Source organism: Octodon degus, unplaced genomic scaffold (assembly GCF_000260255.1).
Source record: "Octodon degus isolate 3935 unplaced genomic scaffold, OctDeg1.0 scaffold00026, whole genome shotgun sequence".
In the NCBI taxonomy this organism is placed as follows: Eukaryota; Metazoa; Chordata; class Mammalia; order Rodentia; family Octodontidae; genus Octodon; species Octodon degus.
Genome location: NW_004524602.1, coordinates 1,810,441 through 1,833,972, shown reverse-complemented (window position 1 = coordinate 1,833,972; position 23,532 = coordinate 1,810,441). Strand labels below are relative to the sequence as shown.

General features: G+C 44.5%; 1 protein-coding gene across 1 annotated transcript in view; it reads left to right on the top strand.

Annotated features, from left to right (window-relative positions):
• The window catches only part of Peak1 (pseudopodium enriched atypical kinase 1), a 324,699-nt gene extending 303,853 nt beyond the window's left edge, over positions 1 to 20,846 (top strand). Inside the window, exon 6 of the mRNA XM_004628711.2 lies at positions 15,571 to 20,846. Coding sequence (XP_004628768.1) covers positions 15,571 to 16,734 — 1,164 coding nt within the window. The 3' untranslated portion in view covers positions 16,735 to 20,846. The remainder of the gene's footprint in view (positions 1 to 15,570) is intronic.
• Positions 20,847 to 23,532: the final 2,686 nt, after the last annotated feature.

Sequence of the window (23,532 nt, the reverse complement as noted above, 5' to 3'; positions counted from 1 at the left end):
CCTAAATTCTACTGAGGAATACAGTCGAATCTTTTTTTGATCCACAAGTTGAATGGGAAGGCAAAAAGATTTGTGAGTATAAGTCAAAGTGATAAAATCTTATACTGCCACCTTTTTTTTTTTTTTTTTTTTTTTTGTACTGGGAATCAAACTCAGGACCTTGAACTTGCCAGGAAGGTGCTATGCTGCAATTACTTTCTTGAATTTCTTTCTTTGGCTCCAACATGGATTTCTTGGGTATATGAACATTTTTTACACTGACTTAAGCTGTAAAATATCTGCTCTGCCTAACAGGTCTCATACCAGATGTCTACAGTACGGAGTCCTGAGTATTTGGGGCCCAGATGATACTTTATATATTAAACAGTGCATTTTGAATATAATTGAACCAGCTTGACTGTGTGGGGTCTTGCCTCTGAAGCACCACATAAAGCAGTCTTCTCCCAGGCAGATCAAGGGATTAACGTCAGGCAGTAATTAGCCTGTGTTTGTAGAATAAGGTTGAACTAAACACTGGATATCAATTTAGAAGTTGCAGGTTTTCATTCTATGCTCTTCCATTTGCAATTGTGCTTTTGTATCACACAACAAAATAGCACAGATGGTATATGTGTGTGATCTTCAGTGTTTTTCATTTTTGTCCCTCTACAATTCATTCCCTACAATATCCATCTCACTTAAGGTTCACCGAGGCACTGTAAAATGCATGGTGTGAGATAGAAATGAGATTCCCTGCTGATAAAGTGGAAGTAGGCTGAAGGCACACTGCGCCCATAATAGAAAAATAAAAGCTAATGTGGACTAGTTTAGAAGAGTCCTGTATGTTGTAATTATTGCTTTCTTTGGGGAAAAGAAGAGAAAATTGAATGGAATGACAAAGAGCCATGTTGTTTCATGTAATTTTGTGCAGTGTGGAATCTCCAAGCCTCCGGAGCAGCATGGGCTCAGCAGACAGCCCTCACTGATCCGATTTTACCCAGTGGTATGTTGGGTAGTTTGTGAGCGCTTATTATTCACATTTGTCTGCCATTGCCCCCTCCTCATTCCCTTGCCAGGTTCCATCTATTTTGTAAAAGCTGTTCATATGTTCTAGCTGTTCTGAGTAAATAAACTATATGGCCTTGCCGAATCAGATGTGGCCATTGTCAGTAGTGACATAGATGAGCCAGACATGGACCATGTGCCTTGTTCTGTGCTAGGCTTGGAAGACAAGTATCTGCTCTTCCTTCCCCCCCTGCCGACCCCTCTGGGGATTGAACTCAGGACCTTGTGCTCGCCAGGCAGGTGCTTATGCTGCTGAGCTGTCTCCCCAGCCCACAAGTATGTGCTCTTAATTAACACTAAAATGTACATAAGAGGCATATACAAGATATGGAGGTAATACAGAAAGGGAATTTATAGTATTTAGCATTTTCTTGAACAGAAGTAACACCTGAAAGGGGCTCTGAAAGAGTAAGTAGCAATCCCTCCAGCAGTGTGAATGAAGGGGGGGGTCTACAAATGAAAGAAGGATAGAAGTTGGGGAACTAGCTAAAGATAGTTTAGTAAGGTAAAAGCAAGCTGAAAAGATCTGGGAAATAAAAGAGAGAAAGGCCAGAATTTCATCCTGTGCAGATAACAGGAAGCTGCTAGGAAATTTCAATAGACAAGCAATAGCAGACTCTTTCAGGATGCTTCTGTACTCAGGCCTGGTAGCTCAGGTTTGTAATCCCAGAACTCTAGAAGGCAAAAGCAAGAGGACCACAAGTTCAAGCCCAGCCTTGACAACTTAGCAAACTAACAATACCCTGTACCAAAATATAAAATAACCAAAGGGCCAGAGATGTATTTCAGTGTGAAGGCCCTGGATTCAATCCCCCGTACCACAAGACAAAACCAAACAATAACATGGCTCCATGGCCATGTAGAAAATGTATTTGAGGGGAAGCCTCGACAGGCTCCGGGAAACCCATTGGAAAGCTTTTTGTGGTCGTGCAAGCAAATGATGACAGTAACTACAGAGAAAAGATAATTTTAAAGTTATTTAGGAACAAAATCAGTTGGGCATAGAGAGCGAAGATGGAATAAAAGTCCAGAGTGAACTTGGTTTCTCATCACCAGGAGAGGGTATACTGAAGCAGCAGAGAGCTCGGTGGGAGGAAGAGTTCAGGTGTAGTCATGCAGAGTTGAAGGACTATGGGACAGGGCCTACGTGGGGAGAAATGAAGTAGGCTATTGCATATATCTGCCCCAAGCTCAGAGAGACAGTGTGGCTAATATGCAGGTGGGGGGCAGCAGCAGATGCAGGATAGTTGCTGAAGGAACCATTGGGGAAGAAAGAAGAAAGAGGTGAGGCACGCCAAGCACCAGCACATGAAGAGGAAGGGTCAGGAGAAGAATGGCAAGACCCCTCCATTCAGCAGCTGTCAGTCTGGTCATCATGCCATTCGGGTTTGCCCATCTGCCCTTTTCCCTGCCCCTCTCTTTTGTTCCCTTAAAGTAAATATTCATGAAAAGGCAGTGAGATGTAGGTCCTTTGTACCAGTCCCACGTGTCATGGCATTCTGGAGGGGTCAGTGGCACTAGACACATATGCTTCCTTTTCCCTCCATGTGCTTCTAATGCAGCTTTACACTCACACCCCATCACTCTACGGAGTTAGCTGTCAGAGGTTGAGGGTCTTAGTACAAACATACATGCTTTGAAATGGCAAATTTGCCTCAAAGGTCTGCAGAGCAGTTGCTGTGAACAAAACAGAAAATAAGCCCCTGAAATGAAATGAATGTTTGGAATTAAACTTTTGAGGTTGTGTATGAGGAACCATTGTCCAGCTCTGTTTCCCTGGTAAGGTCAGGTCTGAGTGTAATGTGCTGTGAGCTGGTTCTAATGCCTCAGGAAAGGGTACTTTGCCCATGATTCTACTGGTCTTTTTTTTTTTTTTTTTTTTTTTATCTATGTGTGTGTGTGGCCAGCTCAGCCCACCAGGGGGCGGGGCTTGGCTGGCATGTGGTGCTGGGGGCTTGAACTGCGGTCCCTGTGCTTTGCTAAGCTTGTTCTAAGTAGGTGCTTTAGACCACTGAGCCATCTCACCAGCCCCTGCCCTGTGCTTTGCTAAGCTTGTTCTAAGCAGGTGCTTTAGACCACTGAGCCATCTCACCAGCCCCTGCCCATGATTCTAAAAGCATTTATTTTTTTGTTTTTTCATTTCCAACAAGTGTTAATGGCCAACAGTTCCCACCCTGTAGTTAGCAGTCTTGCCCAACTGCTTGGGTGCTGTTACAGGCAGGAGTGCAGAGGAGCTGCCAGATACATGAGAGAGTGCTCAGTTGATAGCAGTCAGGTTTTTTTTCTTTCCTCTTCTGTATCCTCACTGATCTGCATCAACATAAACAGTGTGTTATTTGTATGGGGGGGACAGTCCCAGCTGGCTGGTTGTATGTCCTCTTTGATTTTCCTGATTCCTCTGGAGAAAGGCTCCAGCCGGCGCGCCCTGTGGGCAGGAGAGCAGGTCACCCTGGGGAAGGCATCTCCTTCTGCTTGTGCTCTTCACAAGAAGCATTCCCACCATCTCCACCCTCCCAGAACCAAAAATGTGCCCAGAGAGAGGTCCCTGGTGCATTTTATAAGGATTCACCCTTCAGCGGCCTGGTTTTGTTCTCCTGCCACACAATTTACAAGGAAATGGTACCTGGACACTGATATTGCAGCTCCCTCTAGTGTCTTTGTGCCTCAGCTCTCTCCTTTTTCTTCCCTTTCAGAAAATGTAGACAAGCACAGAGTCTGTCAGAATTGGCAACATTTCCCATACACAGTCAAAACAAAACTGAAGTGATTTTTTTCTATTAGAAAAGGAAAACTTATATGAGGATGTGTGACTACTCTAGCCCCAGTTTTATTCCTATTTTTAAATTTGGAGGAGTGTAGGAGCACTGTGAAAGTTATTCTTTTAAGAAGTAAAATCTTTAAGATTCTTCCAGTTCAATCCATCTTTCCTTTGTAAGAAAAGACTGTGAATTACTTTCAAGAAAGATTAATGAAAATGAGAAGCCAGGAAGAAGTTACTTTGATCCCTGATAGAGAAAATACTGAATGGGGGTGGGGTGGAGGCCACAAGAACCCTGACCCTTTGTTCTGCGAAGAGTGACTTGTTTTCTAAAATAACTTTTGAATTACAAATTTATCATCTGAAGTCAGGTCATTTTTAGTTGTTTTTTTAAAAAAGGAAAGGAGTCAAGTTATTAATATTTGAAAAATGACTACTATATGATGCATAGAATAATATAATACTCCTACCTAAATTAACATCATTGTGGAGTCCATAATATAGATTTATGAGGTACCTATCGTGTGAAATCCTATTATGGAAATCTCCATAATTCTGTGTTTGGGTTGTAACAGGCTTCGTGGTTATAAGCCAGTTAAAAGCCCTAGCCCTCCCCCTTCACACTCCAGTCTTCTCCTGTTTTCGTTTGTCCTTAAACTAGAGTGACCCATTATTTTTCAACCTGTCTATAGATGATAAAATGAAGAGATAAGGAAGAGCCACCCACTCAGGTTGGCTAGCTAGGCAGGCCATTTTCTTCAGAGCATCCAAAATGGCCAACAATTTATCATTTCTTCTTTGTAAATCACTTTGATCCTTTATCTCAAGTTGATCTGTGAAGCTAAACATAAATTCTAGTTGTAATGTCCATGTTCTTATCTACTCCCAAAGCAATGGAGGACCTTATGAAAATGTGTATGTCTATGTCTGACTGTGTCTAGATAAAATTAGAATATCTTACCTGTTTCTGATGTTGAACTACCAGGTGGCAAAGTCTTTTCGGTATGCCTTAGAATAGTGAGAAACAACAGACATTGCCAAACCAGCCAGTAGGCCAGAGACTGGCTTAGCTTGTGCCGAAGATGTGCTGCTCTTGCCTTGTTGGGGCTGATCATGGCATCATGGTGTTGACCTTTAGCCGCCACTCATTAGGTGCCTGTATCAAAATCCTGGCCAGAAACCCTCACTGCTGTAGCAAAGAGCTCTCAGGATTCAAAACAAAACAAAGCTATATTTCTCTGTCTTAATCTCTTTGTTTGAAAAGACATGAAGATTCTATAAGATTGCATCACTTTAAACATTTGCAGGTTGCATGAATCACCAGTGTTATATTTGTACAGCTTTGTAGCACACAGATGTATTCTACATACTTGATACCACTTAATCCTCACAACTGTCATGTGAGTTAAGCTTCAGGATTTTTGTTGTTCTGTGTGGGTTTTGTTGTAGTTTTTCATTGCTTTTATTTTCTTCATTTTATGTATTTGGTACAGAGTCTCACTATGCAGCCTGGACTCATAGTGATCCTCCAGTTTTCAGTCTCCCCAGCACTGGGATTACAGGCCTGTGCCACCATGCCCAGACTCATTCACTGGCTCAGCATGCCTGGGGGGCAGGGGCAGGCGCAGCATGTGGGACCAGGGATCGAATCCTGGTCCCTGCACTTGCCAAAGCAGGTGCTTAGTCTGCTGAGCTATCTCACCAGCCCCACTTTTATTATTTTTTAATAGTAGGGATTGAACTCAGTTTTTTCACACTGGGATACATCCTCAGTCCTTTTTTCTTTTTGTCTCCTTTTTTATTTCTGAGATAAAGTTTGGCTAAATTGCCCTGTCTGTGCCCAAACTCATAATCCTCCTTCTTCAGCCTCCCTAAATGCTTAGAATACAGGCATGCACCACCACACTAAGCTTCAATTTTTTTAATATTGTTCATTAGGGAGGCTGTGACCCAGAGAAATTAATAAAGGCTCAAGGTCACACAGCTGAAGTTTAGCTTTTAGTCTCATTCAACTAAATTGAGTGAAATTCGGTAGACTTCTCAAAGACTGAAAGGTTGGTGCCCTTGCTCTTTCATGCCAGCAGGCAATATGATATTGAGCAAAGCTTTTGAACTGGCATTGAGGTTAATGGTGCCATGTGCTATACACCTACATGATGACAATTACAGGATTTTTAAAAACATGATGACAAGCCTCCAGCATAAACAAGCAGGCCTTCACTGGCCGTTTGGCACCCCTAACATAAGCAAGGACATAACCATCCACCAGCTCCAAGCTAGCTCCACACTTCTCTTCCTCTTGGCACCAGACAGTAGAGGTGTGGACTAACCAATCAACTTGATCCTGGATGAGGACAAGGCCCAGGGAGAGAAGTTAAGCACAGAAAGCAAGCAAACCCAGTGAGAAAGTACGGACCTGGCCAACAACTTCAAGGACTCCAGTGTTACCTTTCCAAAGTGGCTGGGTGAAAGACAACCATAGGAGATCACCATGGGAGGCCGTGGGCCATACATAGACACCCCAAGAAGTGGAAGGTCAGACTGGGAAGACCAGGCCAGGCTCTCCACAGGGAGCAACCAGCCCCCAAGAGTGTCCACATTAAGTCCAGCAGTCCGCCCTAGCCCACCCACAGCTGACATCCAGCAGGCAACAGAGCGCTGATGGCATTTTCCATCTACCAGTATGAGCAAGGACACACTTGGGCTTGGAGGGTACCGCAGTCTGGGATGAGCAGATACGGAGGCCTCTGGGAAGGTGTCTGAACAGCTCATAGACCCTAACATTAAGCAGAGAAAATCCTGACTGGTTTGGTTCCAAGAAAAGGTCCTGGAAAGAAAACACTCATTCAAAACACAGAGGAATTTTCCTTTAATTCAATCTCTTTATTTTATTTTTTCTCTTTCCTTTCTCAGGTTGGGGAGAGGGGTAGGGTATTTTCTTCCTTTTTTCTTTCTCTCTTTTAATTTTTCCCCCTCCCCCTTTTTTTTTCCTCTCTCAACTTTTTTTCCCTTTATGATTGATTGATTGATTGATTGATGCAGGGTCTCATTATGCAGTTCAGACTCGTAGTGACCCTCCTGTCACAGCCTCCCCAGCGTGGAATTACAGGCGTGCATCACCATGCTCAGTTTTAGGGCTAGCATGATGCACCTAGGGTTCCAGGGCCGGTATGGCATGCAGTACCAGGGATTGAACTCGGGACCTTACACTTGCAAGGCAGGCACTTATGCCTTGGAGCTATCTTCTCAGCTCTCCTTTCTTTCTTTTCTTTCTTTTTTTTTCTTTTTTTTTTTTTTTTTGCGGAACCGGGGATTGAACTCAGGCCCTTGCGCTTGCCAGGGAAGCGCTTATTCCACTGAGCCATCTCTCCAGCCCTCTCCTTTTTTTCTTACCTTTCCTTTATTTCCTATTATTGCTATCTTTTCTTCTTGTTTGATCTTTTCTGTGACTGTTCTAACATTATGAAGTTCCTTTGACTCCTCAGTAGGACCCCAGATTTCACTTTCTTTCTCTTCATATACCATTGATTAATTTCTCAAAATTTGCTTTATTTCATTCTCTAGTTCCCCATACTGTTTACTTTATTTCTGTAACTATTGAGCTTCATGAATCTCTAGTTAGCTAGTTAACATTACACTATTAATATTGAATACTATTCTAATATTAGGAGGGGTAGAGTTGTTCCATTTAGTAGATATTTACTATAGTTCAATATATACTTTGTCTTAATGTTCATGCTTTAATTTTAGATTGCTTTTCTATAGTTCAGAGTGATATGTCATTGGCCCTTCAGATTTGTCAATATTCTGTTTGTTTTTGATGCTGTAATTGATGCATGATTTTACTACCATAGCCAAGGTGACATAGTTGTTGCCATTAATTTTTTTCTTGAGATGTCAATATCTCAAATGCCTTGGGATCATTAACAGTACTGTGACCCATTCCTAGAGACTGGGTAGTGGACCAAATATGCTGCCACCTCCCATCAAAAGTAAGCAGGTGTGCTTGAATGGTGGGACAAAAGCCAAGACCAATAGTTAGCTATACCCGGAGAATACCACTGAAAAGTAGACTTTAGCTAAAGCTGTCTTTAGTGGAAAGCTTTGTTTCTAGTGTGATCAAATCACAAGGCTCAGTGGTGGGGGGCGTGGGGGTGGGGGTAGGGGGTGAGGGGTGGGAAGGGGACACACAAGGCAACAAAATGTATCCAAAAACTCCCAGCTCCACTAAGGCTGATCTATGGAACATCAAAAGGAAAGAAAACAAAAGCCATGTAGATAGATTGTTCTAAATAATATCAGGAGAGACAACAAAACAGATCAATAAGGCATTTGGCAAGCTCAGAGAAGAGGTAAGTCAACAGATAATAGGCCAAATAAAACAATCAATGAGTCTAAGGACACTAATAAAAACTTAGCAGAGCTAAATAAAACAATGCAAAGCACTAATGACCAGCACAGAAAATAATTAGAGTCCATAAAAAGGTGCCAAATAGAAATTAAGAAGACTAAAAGTTCTATCAAAAGTAAGGGCACAAGTGACCAGCATGAGGACAGAATATCACAACTAGAAGACAGGGCAGTTGGTGGTGCCTAAGTAATGAGACACCTTAAAAATAATAAGAGAACAAGAAAGATGGATCCAAAAGCTCTTAGGTGTTGCAAGGAAGACTACGATTAACTGGAGCTAGTGAGAAATCAGAAGATAGTACAAATGGCATTATAAAATCTCTTTACTGAAATAATAGCAAGCAGAAACTCTCCCAATAAGGGAAAACAATTAACATACAAATACAGGAGGCATTAGAACCCCCAAATAGCTGTGATCAGAAATGTATCACCCCAGGACACATCATAATCAAAATCCTAGAAGTCTTGCATAAGAACAGAATCTTAAAGGTGGTAAGAAAAAAAGTGACAAATCAGTTATAAAGGTAAATCCACTAAAATTACAGCAAACTTCTCAACACAAACTTTAAAGTCGAGAAGGGCTTGGAGTAAAGTGTTTCAAGCCCTAAAGGAAACATGTCCAGCCCAGGATGATATATGCTGCAAAACTATCTTTCAAAATTGATGGAAAATATTCCCATCTATATTCCCAGGATAGAGAACACCTAAAGAAATTCATGACCACCAAACAAGCTCCCCCCAAAAAAATTTCCCCGGGATACCCTAGGAAGAAGCAATGAAGCTAACAATGACAAAAGTTCCAATAGAATGAATATGGCGGTTAGAGTGAGCAGTTAAATGGAAAGGGGTAAGAGAGCAGCAGCAACAGAGAAATCAAGCAATGATAGGAATGTGTTAGTTCCTATCACTAATAACTCTGGTCTGCATTCCCCATTCAAAAGATGAAGATTAGCAGAATGGATTAAGAAACAAAATCTAGAAGGGCCAGCCAAATAGCTCAGTGGATTAAAGTACCTGCTTAGGCAGACACAGAGGCCGGGAGTTCGATCCCTGGCCTTCTTGCCAGCCCTGCTCCCAAGATGCGCTGAGATAGCAATCCCAGCACTTGGGAGGCTGTAAATAGGAGGTCGCTACGAGTCTGATCTACACAGACCCTGTAGACCCTGCAGACCCTGTCCCAAAATTTAAAAAAAAAAAAAATCCAACAATATGCTGCTTAAAAAAAAATTAACCCCAAAAAGAGACTCCACTAAAAATCAAAGAATGGAAAACAATATTCCATGCAGTGGAGAAAAAAAAATAAAATATACCTATCCTATATACTGACAAAATGGACTTCAAGCCAAAACCATTGAAAGAAAACAGTCACTGCATATTGGTTGAGGGAATAATCCAACAGAAAGAGATAACAGTATATGTGTACTGAGCAACAGTGCACCCAACTTCCTAAGACAAATACCACTGGACATAACAGCCAGACACAATTATAGTTTGGGACTTCAATACCACACGACCACAAATACACAGATCAACTAGACAAAAAAGTCAAAGAAATACCAGAGTTAAACAATCTCCAAAAAACAAACAATAGGTATCTACAGTGTTCCAACAACAGAATGCCAACCAACATTCTTCTTAGCAGGACATGGAACTTTTATCTAAAACAAACCACATACTAGCCCATGAAACATGCTTTAGTAAATGTAAAAGAATTCAAAGTATACCAACCATATTATCAAATCATAGCACAATGAAACCAGAAATCAACAACAAAACACAAATTATGCAGATACAAGAAAACCATGCAATATACTCATAAACAATGGATTACAGAAAATATAAAAGAAGAAATAAGATAGCTTCTACAAGGATGCCATACAGTATACCAGGATGTAAGGAACGCAGTAAAAGCAGTTGTGAAAGGGAGTTTTATAGCTATGAATACCTACATCATAAAAATGGAGAAAACTCAAATAATCTAACAAAGTACTTCAAAGTCCGAAGAAGAAGAAGAAGGAGGAGGAGAAGAAATTCAAACCCAAAAAGTTGTACAAGGAAGGAAATTACAAAGGCCAGCCAAATAGCTCAGTGGATTAAAGCACCTGCAAGCAGGCACAGAGGCCGGTTGTTCAATCCCGGGCCTGCCATGCCAGCCCTGCCCCTGGGTCACGCTGAGATGGCAATTGTGACTGGGCGTGGTGGCGTACACCTGTAATCCCAGCTCTTGGGAGGCTGTAAACAGGCAGATCACTGTGAGTCCAATCTAATAGTGAGACCCTGAACACCCTGTAGGCCATTCCCTAAAAAAATATTTTAAAAAGGAAGGAAATTACAAAGGTGAGAACAGCCAAGCATGGTGGTGCACACCTGTAGTTCTGACACTCAGAAGGCTGAGGCAGGAGGATTGCCAAGAGTTCAAGTCCAGTCTATACTACTTAGTGAGTTCAAGGCCAGCCTGAATTATATAGCAAGACTCTGTCTCAAAACAAGCAGAAATCAGTGAAATTTAGATCAAGTAAACAATACAAATAATGAATGAATAAAAGAGTTGATTCTTTTAACAAAATAGACAAGCCCTTAATCACTCTAATCAAAAGACAAAAAAGACACAAATTAATGCAAGTAACAATAAAAAAGGTGAAATCATGGTCAGTATTGCTGAAATAAAAAAGATTATTGAAATTATTTCACAAATCTGTTCACCAATAAATTGGAGAATTTACAGGATATAGAATCTTAGATGCATATGTATTACCAAAAGTGAACCAAAAAGATTTTTAAACCCTAAATAATCTAACAACAAGCAGTGAAATAAAAAACCTAACAAGAAAATCCCAGGTTCTGACAGATACACTCCAGAATTCTACATGAATTTCAGATACAATCCAATACTGGCACTCCTTGACTTCTTATGAAATTTTAAGAGAAGGAAGGAGTACTCCCAGAGCTATTCCTGGAAGCTAGCATTACCCTGATTCTAAAGCCAGGAAAGGACCCAACCATGAAAAAGATCTACAGACCAGTCTCTTTAATGAACACAGATGCAACCCCCCCCCAAGATAGCAGCAAACAGAACGCAGTGAATCATTAAAAGGATCATACGTCATGCCCAAGTAGGATTCACCCCAGAGAAGCAGAGATGATTTGACATCCACAAATCAATAAGTATAACCTATCACAAAAGCAGAAGCAAGGACAGAAATCACACATTCATCTCAATAGACACAGAAAAAGCCTGTGAAAAACTCCAACATCCTTTCATGATAAAATGCTGAAGAAAATAGCTATAAAAGACCTTATCTCAATCGGATAAAAGCCATTTATGACAAACCTATTGCCAATATCATATTAAGTGAAGAAAGCTGAAAGCTTTCCCTCTAAAATTAGGAACAAGACAAGCATGTCCATTATCCTCACTCCTGCTCAGTAGTACACAAAACATTAGCAAGAACAGTCAGGCAAGTAAAAGAAATAAAAGGGATATGTGTAGAAAAGGAAGGAGTCAAGTTATTATTTGCAGATGACATGATTCTTTACATAGAAAACCCAAAAAAGTCTGCCCGAAGACTTGAAGAATAACCAACTTCAGAGATGTAGCAGAATACAAAATCAACACAAAAATCAAGAGCATTCTTACATGCCAGTAATGAATCCACTGAGAAAGAGAAGCTGAAGAGGACATTAGAAAATGGGAAAATACCCCAATTTCTGGAGAGACTGAACCAATATAGTCAAAATGGGTGATTTTTTCAAAGTTGAAACACAGATTTAATTCAATCCCAGTCAAAATAACACTGCATTCTTCACAGAACTGGAGAAAACAATCCTACATTCATGTGGAATCAGAAGAGACCCAGAATAGCAAAAGTCATAGATAGATGGCAGCAGCCTCGAAAGTTCTTGTTCTCAGATCCTGCCCAGTGGTACCAAGTGTCTAACTGTATAGGTCCAGAAAGTGAGGAGGGGATGCTCTTCTTCGATTTGTTTTTCCCTTTCTGTTTAGTGTCTCTTTGAATTGAAAGCAGCCGCTGCTTCTCAGAACTAGGGGCCATCTGCATCCTCCTCAGAAAATGTACATTTTTCCTTTAAATAAAACTGACCAAAAAAATTTTAAATGTGTTTTCCTGTATTCAGATAACAAGCAGGCCATGTAAAGACTAGAGAGTGTGACTGTTGTGGGAGGCTCTGGTGTCCCCCGTGGAGAGGAAAAGCGGTGCCCTGCTGCAGCCTGAGGTGGTTCCAGCCCGCAATAAGGGTCTATAGGCTCTGGGTTGGGGTCTTCCCTTGCTGTGAAGATAACCCCCTGGGGGGAGCTTGCTCTTGCTTTTAGGGACCTTTGAGACTAGAGATACAGTGCGCACTACATATTTACAACACTTAGCTGACGTTTTTGATCAAGAAAATGCTTCTTTGACCCATAGCTACTTGTTTATTTTTGAAAGGACCTTATTGCCTAATTAATGAAAATTAAATTGAGCCTGTTAACAAAAAGCATAAAACTCAGAATCCTGCCACTCAGTGTTGGTTTTACTCTGACAAGGACAGACCAGTGACGACACCTGACAAGGTATTAATATCCAAAATATATAAGAAACTCAAATAATCCAATAATCCAATAGTAAAACAGCTACCAAATAATCCAGTTTTTGAATGGGCACTAGATCTACATAAACATTTCTCAAAAGACATACCAATAGTCAACAAGTATATGGAAAAAAATGTTCACCGTCACCAGTCGTCAGGGAAAGGCAAATCAAAAGCATATTTTCACCTCACTCCCACAAGAATTACCAAGGACAGAAGATAAAAGCTGGAGTGGGGCCGGGGAGATGGCTCAGTAGAGCAAGTGCAAGAGTCTGAGTTCAATCCCCAGTTCCGAAAAAAAAAAAAAAAAAAATGGTGAGGGTAAGAAAAGGGAACTCTTGTGCACTGTTGGAGCAAATGCACAGCCATGATTGGAGGGCTCTCAAATAATTAAACCTAGAACAATTACATGATCCAGCAGCCCAGTCCTGGATACATATAAAAGGAAGTGGAGTCAACCATGTGGAAGGGACATAGATGTACTCCAGGTTCACTGTAGCACTATTCATGACAGCCAAGAACTGGAAACCTAACTATTCAACTGATTGATGGCATCTTAGTTACTTTCCCCATCACTGAGACAAAATACCAACACCTGCAAAGGAGATGGTTTATTTTGGCTCGTGTTTCAGTACCTAGTCGGCTGGCCCCAAGGCAGGACAGCATCCATCCCACAGGGGCCTGGCGGAAGAGACTTACTCATGGTGTGGCAGACAGGAGGTAGAGAGAATGAAGGGGAGGGTGGGGAGTGTGATACACCCTTCCAGTGCAGGCCCCACCTCCTCAGAGCACATTAGCTGTGTAAACTTCACAGTGGACTAATCCACTGTGGGCACGGCCTCCTCATGATCCAGTCTCCTCCCAAAAGCCCTACTGTGGTCACATGAGGCTTTGGAGGCATATCTAGATACAAATCATGACAAATAGATAAAAATGTGGTATATTTACGTAAAGAAATTCTGTCATTTTTGACAACATGAATGAAATTGAAGAGCCTCATGTTAAGTGAAATAAGCCAGGCATAGAAAGACATACACAGGACCTCACACCTCTGTGAAACCTACAGAAGCTCATCTCATAGAAATGGAGAGTAGGCTAGTGGTTACAAGAGGCTCAGAGAGGCAAAAGGGGGTGGAGAAAGGGTGGCCAATGGGTGCTAAACAACCAAACAGATTAGTTTGGCTGTTCTATTTCACAGTAAGAGTGACTTCCAGATAATGTATATTTCAAAAAAACCCAGAAGACTAGATTTTGAATATTTTTACCACAAAGAAATGATAAATATTAGAGAAATTTAAATACCCAGACTACCTGTTTATGTACCTAAGACCTTGTAATGCCAAACCCTGCTCTTTCTACTCTACCCTATATCTCATCTAGAAAACTGAACAGCACAATTTTTTCCCACCTTTTTGTAGAGGTTTACAAAACCTCTACAAAACCACACTCATGTGGCAGGCCCATAGTTCATTCGTTCATTTGTTTGTTCTTTCTTTCTTTCTTTCTTTCTTTCTTTCTTTCTTTCTTTCTTTCTGTATTTAGTACAGGGTCTACAGAGTCTCACTACACAGATAGGACTTACAGTGATTTGACTGTTTTCAGCCTCCCCAGCACTAGGATTACAGGTGCGCGCCACCATACCCAGTCTCAATCTCTATCTCAGCGTGCCCCAGGGGCAGGGCTGGCATGACACTTCTGGGGTCGAACCCCAGTCCCTGCATCTGCCTAACAAGGCCCTTTAGTCCACTGAGCTGTCTGGCCAGCCTTAGATAGTACTTTACATTGGCCCAAAGACCTTATTCCATAACCTGTCAACCTTTGTATTACCTTCCCATTGGTTGGGAAAGTGACATACAATGGCCAGGCAAACCAGGTTTTTAAACTTTGTAATGAATATCATTATGGTGGTCACAGCTATGGCACACAAGATTGACTGACAGAGTAAGGACAAAGGGCTTGGTTCTTTGAAGGAATGCATGAAATAGACAAGCCCTTAGCCATTCTAACCAAAAAGGCAGAAAAGACACAAATAAATGCACACAAAAATGAAAAAGATGAAATCACAATCAGTACTGGCGAAATCAAAGAGATTACTGACAATTTGCAAACCTGCTCGCCAATGAATTGGAGAATTTACAAGAAATTGAGATTCTTAGACATGTATGAATCACCAAGTCTTTGTCCTTAGTCCATCAGTACTTTGCATATATTCTCTCCCACGTTAGGTTTTTCTCTTCACTATGTTTTCTTTGCTGTGTAGAAGTTTTTTAGTTTAATGTAATCCCATTTGTCTATATCTACTTTTGTTGCCTGTGGGCATCTTTTCCGAATATTTTTTGCCCATTCCAGTGTCCTGAAGCATTTCCTCTATATTTTCTTCTAGTAGTTTCATAGTTTTAGGTCTTACATTTAAGCCTTTCATCCATCTTTAGGTGATTTTTGTAACTGATGAGAGATGGTGATTTTATAACTAGTGCAAGTCTAGTTTCATTCTTTTGCATGTAGCACCATTTGTTGAAGAGAAAACGTTGGGCAACTTTGAAGGCTGTGGAGCAGAGAGGTGAGCGCTGCACCTCTTATAGCTGTCCATGAGAAGTGGTGAGCACTGGCTTGACTGTCACTTGGCACAGGGCTTCCAAGACCCCTTCTGAAGACTTCACTGTGCACATGCTTATTCCTAACCAGCCACCTTCCAGCTAATCCTTCTCATTGTGTCACAAGTGTGGATACGAAAGCGTGAGCTTCAAATCATGTTATTTGCTTTCTTCTTTCAGATCTGTAAGAGCAAAGCTAAAGAATCGCAGCAGTATTATCACAGCTTGGCTGTTCGGCAGAGTCTGGCTGTCCACTTCAACATCCAGCAGGACTGTGGTCATTTCCTTGCCGAAGTTCCTAACCGTCTACTTCCCTGGGAGGATCCTGATGCCCCTGAAAAGGCAGAGGATGAGATGGAAGAGAGGGCAGAAGAGGTTAAAGGAGAAACTGTTGGGGGGAAATCAGAGCCCTGTTGTGAAACTGAGTCATCGCAGAAGGACAGCCAGGGCGTCTCGAACAGGAAGCAGAGAAGCCACGTTGTAGTGATCACCAGAGAAGTTCCCCATCTCACGGTGGCCGACTTTGTGCGAGACTCTCTGACCCAGCACAGCAAAAGCCCCGATGTGTATGAGAGACAGGTGTGTCTGCTGCTCTTACAACTGTGCTCCGGCCTCGAGCACCTCAAGCCCTACCATGTCACACACTGCGATCTCCGCCTAGAGAATCTGCTGCTTGTCCACCACCAGCCTGGAGGAGCTACCCAGGGCCTCGGGCCTTCAGAGCCCAGCCCCATCTCCTCTTGTCCCACAAGGCTTATTGTGAGCAACTTCTCTCAGGCCAAGCAGAAGAGCCATCTGGTGGACCCAGAGATCCTGCGAGACCAGTCCCGCCTTGCCCCAGAGATCATAACTGCCACTCAGTATAAAAAGTGTGACGAGTTCCAGACAGGCATCCTCATCTATGAGATGCTGCACCTACCCAACCCCTTCGATGAGAACCCTGAGCTGAAGGAGAGGGAGTACACGCGCACAGACCTGCCTCACATTCCTCTCCGCTCCCCCTACTCCCGGGGCCTGCAACAGCTGGCCAGCTGCCTCCTGAACCCCAACCCTTCTGAGCGCATCCTCATCTCCGACGCCAGAGGCATCCTCCAGTGTCTGCTGTGGGGGCCCCGTGAAGACCTCTTCCAGACCTTTGCCGCATCTCCAAGCCTGGCGCAGAGGAATGCCCTGCTGCAGAACTGGCTGGACATTAAGAGAACCCTGCTGATGATCAAATTTGCTGAGAAGTCTCTGGACAGGGAGGGTGGCATCAGCCTCGAGGACTGGCTTTGTGCTCAGTACCTGGCTTTTGTCACCACAGACTCCCTTGGCTGTATTGTGAAGATCTTGCAACCCCGTTAATGTAACCAGGATGCTGCTTGTGTCACATCCCCTCTTCATCGTCACCCCACACTTCGCTGTCCTGGTCTTCACCCAGAACCCCCAGGGTAGAGAGAGCCCTTCCACCCCTGTCCATGAACAAATGGGTACATTCAGGAGCTCACTCACCGCTCCAGATCAAGTAAGAAGCTCTCTTAACTACAGCAGTGCAGCTGCACAAATACGCTGGAGCACCTTCCATCCTCAGTCCCTTCCATGCAGCAAAAACTGCAGCTGCATCTCCTTGAAGGGTCTGCTCCTGTGGTCTGAGTTCAGTGAGCTATGTTCAGTTCCCGCGTAATTCTGATGAGCACCTGTCTTTTAGCAGCAAGTATTTATTCTCATTATCAATAGCCAGATAAGCCAGCTTCTGCCAGCGTCCAGTCACCTCTTAAACAGCCTCCTCCTTCCTTTAAGTTGTCAGTAATAGAATCTCTACCAGGCAGACATGTCATTCTTAGCATCAGCTCAGCTTTGTTTGCCAGGACTGTGTCCTTTGTTTCTACAGGCAGCAGAAAGAAAAAGAGATTCCTGCTCCTTGGGTCAGAGACCTGTTTTTATTTCTATTACCAGTAAGTGTGTGCACTGCACGGAGAATGGCCTTAATAGCCTCCCCCTTGCTGCCACTGCCTGGTGCTTCACCTCTACTCTGTCCCCACTTGTGGCCCATTACAGAGCTGACCCTTCGTGGTGTTGCTGGTGCCCCAGAAGGGTACAGCGAGTTGAGAGCTTATGAATATCTGGCAGGGCATGAGGAGATGATTTTCTTGCATGTGCAATTCACTAGGGCCCACCAGGGAACAGAACTTGAAACACCATTTTTTGATTGCTGTCAGAGCTGTCAGTATTGAGCGCCAAGGTCAGCAGAGCCTGGATCCAAGTTCTCCCCTGAGCAGTGATTGGCCAGCTTCCTCCTATCAGTAGCCGGGGTTAGCTGGTTGACCAAATGCTGTAGATACAGCCCTGAATGAAGTGGCATCCATTTATCTCTGAGGTCTCCTTAGATGGCAGTGTGAGAGGCTGACTACTGCAATGACCAGAAGGCAAAGGACAGGGAGATGGCCACAGATGAGACAGCTGGCCTCCTCCAGAGAGCCTGCCATGGCCTGCGTGGCACATTGCTCCCGAGACTCAAGGGGCTCCAGAGGACAGCTCGCAGGAAGGCAGATAGCTGAGGGCTGACTGAGAGCTACTCGCCACAGAGCCACGCTCCTCTGCAGTGGATGTATGTGCAATTTCTGTTTGTATTTTTTAGCTGTATATTACAGTGTTTATGTTGCAACTTCACCTGAAGCAAGATCTGCAGAAACCCTCCCTCTTCCCTGCACACCAAGCCGAATATTCCTTCCCCTGTGCGTGCATGTGCCCGCTTGTTTATTCAAAACTGTGAGTTTACGTCAGCTTTGAGTCCCAGGAGTCATTCGCATGGTGTGTGTGTGCACACATGCTAGGGCAGAGGCCAGGCCTCGAGAGCAGCCTGTGGCAGGGCTGACAGACCTGTGCTCTGCACTGTCAGTGAGTGAGCCTGTGGCCCCAGCTGCCTGTGTGATTTATAAAAGCCGAGATGGACTGTGCAGTATTACTTAGATGGCACATTAGTGGCCTTGGACATTTCTAAACTTTTAATATTTTTAACAGCCTTTCATGTGATTCACCTGTATCAAAGAGGATCAAGAAAGGAGAAGAATGTATTTTATTGTGCTTTTTATGTTGTTTTTAAGAGAATGACATTTGCAAGGCTCTACCTGTAAGAGGCCCTTGTCCTCTAGGACTTCTGGGAAGGCAGGCTGGCTGGCTGGTCCCAGAGTCTTGCCTTCTCTGTGCAGAGGGCAAGCTCAGCCTCTGTACTGTGGCTTGGCCGCCTTGCCGGTGGGTGATATTTGGTTTAGCACGCAGAGCCATGCACACCTAACTCCTTGCCTGATTATGCACTGAGCTGGCCGTCCACAGACCATTGCCCACGTCAGCAACAACCCCCCCCCAGTGGTTTGCAAATTGAGACATACCTTCTCAATGTCGTTCTCGCGGTGCCTTGCCCAAGTAAATTTGAATGTTGACTATTTAATGAGGTTACATATTTAATGCAGAATGTTCCCCGGTCCTTCTGTTCTGTCCCAAGGTATCTTTGTTTTTTCCATTTTCCCTGCTATGACTTGGATACAGTCTTTACAGTAGAACAGGATGGGCACCTCCACTACCATGGTCTGACAGCACTGGGAAATAGCACCTCCTTGTACCACATGTGTCTATTACTGTTTTTATGTCCACATTTGTGAAGGGCCAAGGATGCATGCCTAGGAGTCAAGAAGGGCCTCCAGCCCCTCAGACAATGGCCAAGGAGCGGGAGGGGGAACACAACAGGTTAGAGCAGAGAGAGAAAAACTCTTTCTAGGCAAGACACACATCGGATGGTCCTCACAATCGTCTTCCAAAGTAATGAAATTCAGTCTAACATTATTATGAATATTTTATACTTCAATTTTAATTTTGATAGAAACTTGGAATTCATTTATCAACTGGAAATTCTACCCTCTGTAGACATAGTTACACACACATTTTTTATACATATGTATGTATATGAGTTTTGGATTGCAAATAGCATAGCACTTTTTCTCAAGTAACATCAAGTTACTGTCCTCAATACTGATTGGAAATGTGGTGGGGTTTTTCCCGTCAGAGTCTATACTATTGATTCTTTCATTTCTGTTGAGCATTCGAACAATTAAGCCCTTACTGAGCTTCTCCTTAAGCCACACAAGCATGAACAATCTGACACGTTTGGGTCCTGGGGAACAGGACGGAGACTGGAGCAGCTGGGGTCAGGCGTGAATGTATCACAGAGTGCCTTGTTGGAGTGCAGCGTGGTCCTGGCAGGATGAGTGGGGTCGTAGAGGACAGGGCGCAGAGAGCCCGCTAGAGCACATACAGCAGTGAGCCGTGCCGAAGCGAGGCACAAACAGCGGGATGGGAAAGGCAGTGAGAACCTGTAGAGCAGCGGTGTGAGAACCGTGAGTGGGACCATCGGACTGAGACCGCTAGCAGCGGAAGCCAGGAGCCTGGCGATGCCTTTCAGGACGCACCCTCAGAGGGCAAACTGGGTGAGGGACACGAGGGGCACAGCACCCACACCACCTAATTACTGTGGGGCTCGAGTGAAGCACATGAGGGGTTAGTGCCGGGCAGGCAGAGGCCAGGTCTGCTTCCAGACTCAGAGTACACCTGTGCGCAGGTAAAGCTCTAAGCCAGGAAACCTGCACCTCTAGAGATACACGGGACAGTTCTGGAAGTACAGCTACCTATAATTGTATTTCAAAGTTTCTAATATTATAAAATTTCCATGCAAGATCTTTTGGCCCTGGAAGTAGCACAACATGAAAGGATTGTGTCCAGCTTCTGGCATTGGAGTTGTGAACACCCTGGCACTGGGAAGTCACCTAACATTTGGTTTTGCCTGAAACCTGCAGTTAGCATTTTCCCCATAATTTTACTAGAAACTGTGTTTCTAGTAAAGTGATTCCTGAGCTAGAAGTGGTCAGGAAATGCATTCCGGCCCCACAAGCTGGGTGGATGCAGGGCTCTGCACTCATGTGTTGTAGATGATGGCAGCTGCGTGAAATGTGAGCACCTTGGGGACCAGGCTCCCTGGCTGTGCTTCCCACGCCCCTTGCCAGCAGAGTACGCTGAGGCTGTGCCCTTGCTGATGTGTGCCCTGGAGCCAGCTGTCCGTGCTTGCGGCAGCACTGCCACCGGGGGCACAGCAGGAAGCCAGAAAAGCCATGGTGCTAGACGCTGGCCGGAGATGATACCAAAGAAATCAGCCCTTTTGTCCTGCTGCTTCTCAGCTAGTGAGGCTGTGTGACAGACCCCAGGGAGGGAAATTCATACACATTCCGGATCAGCTGTTCAGCTGGTAAAATAAGTTCATCCTCCAAAAAGCACCTAGTTAAAAAGTTCATTTTGTATATTAGGAGAGGAAGAAAGAATGATGATGATGATGATGAGGAGGAGGAGGAGGAGGAGGAAGCCTGGGGCAGATAGTGACATCCCTGGTGTCTGAGGAGGAACTCCCCACCGCACTGTAGCGTGACAGTGGCCCAGACCTCTGCGTGGGAACATCATCACCGTATGATGCCGAGGACTGTGCATTTGTTTTGTTTTGTTTTTTAAAGACATAAGGTAGTTTCAGTAGCTATGTTTAAAGAATTTTGGGGAGTTTTCTTACCACATTGTACCATTTTTATAAACCTTCCTACAAAGGCATTTACCTTGCAGCATCCTTCTACTTAGTATTTATAAGTGCCCAGACTGTACAAGGTGCTATCCAGCTGTTACACAGCTCCTCTCCACAGCTGTTGGAAATTAGCATAGACGTCTGCATCCACCACTGCCGGAGGCTTTGCCTGCCCAGGGGGCTGCCAGAGGCCATATTCCAAACCCCACCCACAGTCCACTCCCAGGGCCTCCCAGCCTCCCACCACAACCCCATACATCCCCATGTTTGGTTTTTTGTTTTTTTTTTTTAATCAAGAATGTTTCAGGGAGTCAAAAGAGGTCAGAAGTTTTTTAACCTAGCAGAACTACAGAAGTATATATTTTGCTACAAATATTATTATAGTACAGGAAATCCACTTTGCCCACTAGTGTGCGGCTAGTGCGTATGTCTGCAGTCTCGATCACTTGAATGTTGCACTTCCCCCCGGGGCTTCGCAGTGGCCTTGTGGGAAGGTTATCCACACTGCTCCACCACTACGTGGCGTCCCTTCCTTCGCTGACTGTAGCGTGCTGCATGTGAACTCGGGGCTGGGATTTCTGTGGATGACATGCAGGGCATTTTGGTGTGAGATCCAGGCAGAAGCGTGGTGTCTGCCGTCAGAACCATGACGGCCCTCATTCCAATCTCTAATTCTCCATTGCACTGCCCACACTCTATATTTGAAAATCTCGTTTCTCTTGCTCTTTCCAGAGCTTCACTCTCCACTTACATATTGTAGAATTGTATAAATCTACCAGTAACAGGTCCCCTCTGTCACCAGTGGTGCCGCCCTTTGGTTTGCTGTGGTACTTTGCTGTGTACTCTGTGGCATCGTGTTATTATGTAAATAAACTCATTTTAATATGCACTAAAAACCGGACTTCGTGCATTCATCCTTTCTGCGGCACATGCACGCTAACTTGCTGGGGACAGTTTGGACAGGATGGATGCCTGTCCTTAAAATAAAATAACCCGCCCTTGAGGGCTTCACCGCTGCCTACATAGACTTTCCCCTTTGCTTGCTTTCTCTTCTGAGAAATTAGGCCTAGGGGAGAGAGAAAGGAACACACTGCTCACCGCGTCCCCCGGGGCGGGGTGGGGGAGGTGCGGACCGCACAGGTTTGCTGTGTGCGATCGCCCCCTGGTGGTCAGTCTGCTGCAGGCCGCCGGGTCTGTGGCACTGTGGGAAGGCTTCTAACTGCTGACTTTCCTAGTGGGAATCACAGAGCTGTGCAGAAAACGTGGGCAAGAGCAGAGCTCAGAAAGCATCGCCCACAGAATCTATGCGCCTTTGGCCTCACAAAGGCCAGTGAGCTCATAAGCTGGCTCTTTGGTAGCAGACAGGCAAGAGGCCACCGGCTTGACCAGCCAGTAGTAAAAACTCCCATTGTACTGGAGTGGGATGGAGGAACATGTAACCTGGGAGGCTTCAGATTTAGACCCAGTCTTAGAGTTGTGGGCCCTGCAGTGGACACTGCCTGCAACCTGCATTTCTGTTCTATATCAGGAAGCACTCTAGTTTGCCCATCGTGTTTTAGGGACCTTCCTGGAAAAATGGCCACCAGATGAGTTTTGTATCTCCAGGGAGTAAAACCCACATTTATGTGGAACTAAACTGTGTTTCCCAGGCCCTGGAGGAGGAGTCAGTAAAGCCACCAGTCAGAAGGAACACAGGAGTATATGGGCTTCTAGGAGACAGAAGCAAGGCAAGAACTGGGCTGGGGCTGGGAGATCAAAGGGAGGCACCCTGAAGCCAGCTCACAGCCTTGAGGCCCTGGGGTGCTGGCCTAGCTGGACAAGGGGGAGGGGAGGTGGGGACTAGGCAGCCAGTGGAAGCATGAGCTTTTGAGTCTTCATGCACCCACTTCTGGCTTTAGAATAAAAGCCTGGAGTGGAGTTACCCATTGGCTCTCCACCACCCCATCTGTAGGGGACCATTCCCAGGAGCTCCCAGTAGGAACCCAGCAAAGCTCTTTTCACGGGGTTATCCAGAGGCTATGGACCACTGACACTTCCCTGCAGCCTCTGTGGTCACTCATCTGCAGAGTGACATCTTTCAGTCTGTGCGACAGCTTGGGTTGCTTTCCCACCTAGAATAAACTGGGGCTGGAAGTTCTCAGGGTACAGGGGTCCTAAGCATGCGCCCTCTACTCCAGGACCTCTGCCCGCTGTCCAGGACACAGTAAATCACTCTTTCTCATAAGGGAGCCTAGGCCCTGCGAGTCAAGGTGCTTCACTGGCACCTTATGAGGCAAGAACTGCGGGTCCCAAGTTGGCAATCAAGAGCAGCTAAAATAGTTAGATTTCACAGTGAGTAGGGGAAGGGAGACTGATTCCAAAAAGTCCAGCTTCAAAATGCAAATCTCCGAGAGGAGACAGACAGCCTAGGCACAGCCTAACTTCTAGAGATCCCAAATAACCAACCCTCTGTGCACATGTACAAGCACATATGCACGTGCACATGCACATAGTCGTGAGTACACTCCTTCCTAGCCCTCTGGAAGGTGCTCCTCTTGGGCACAAAGCAG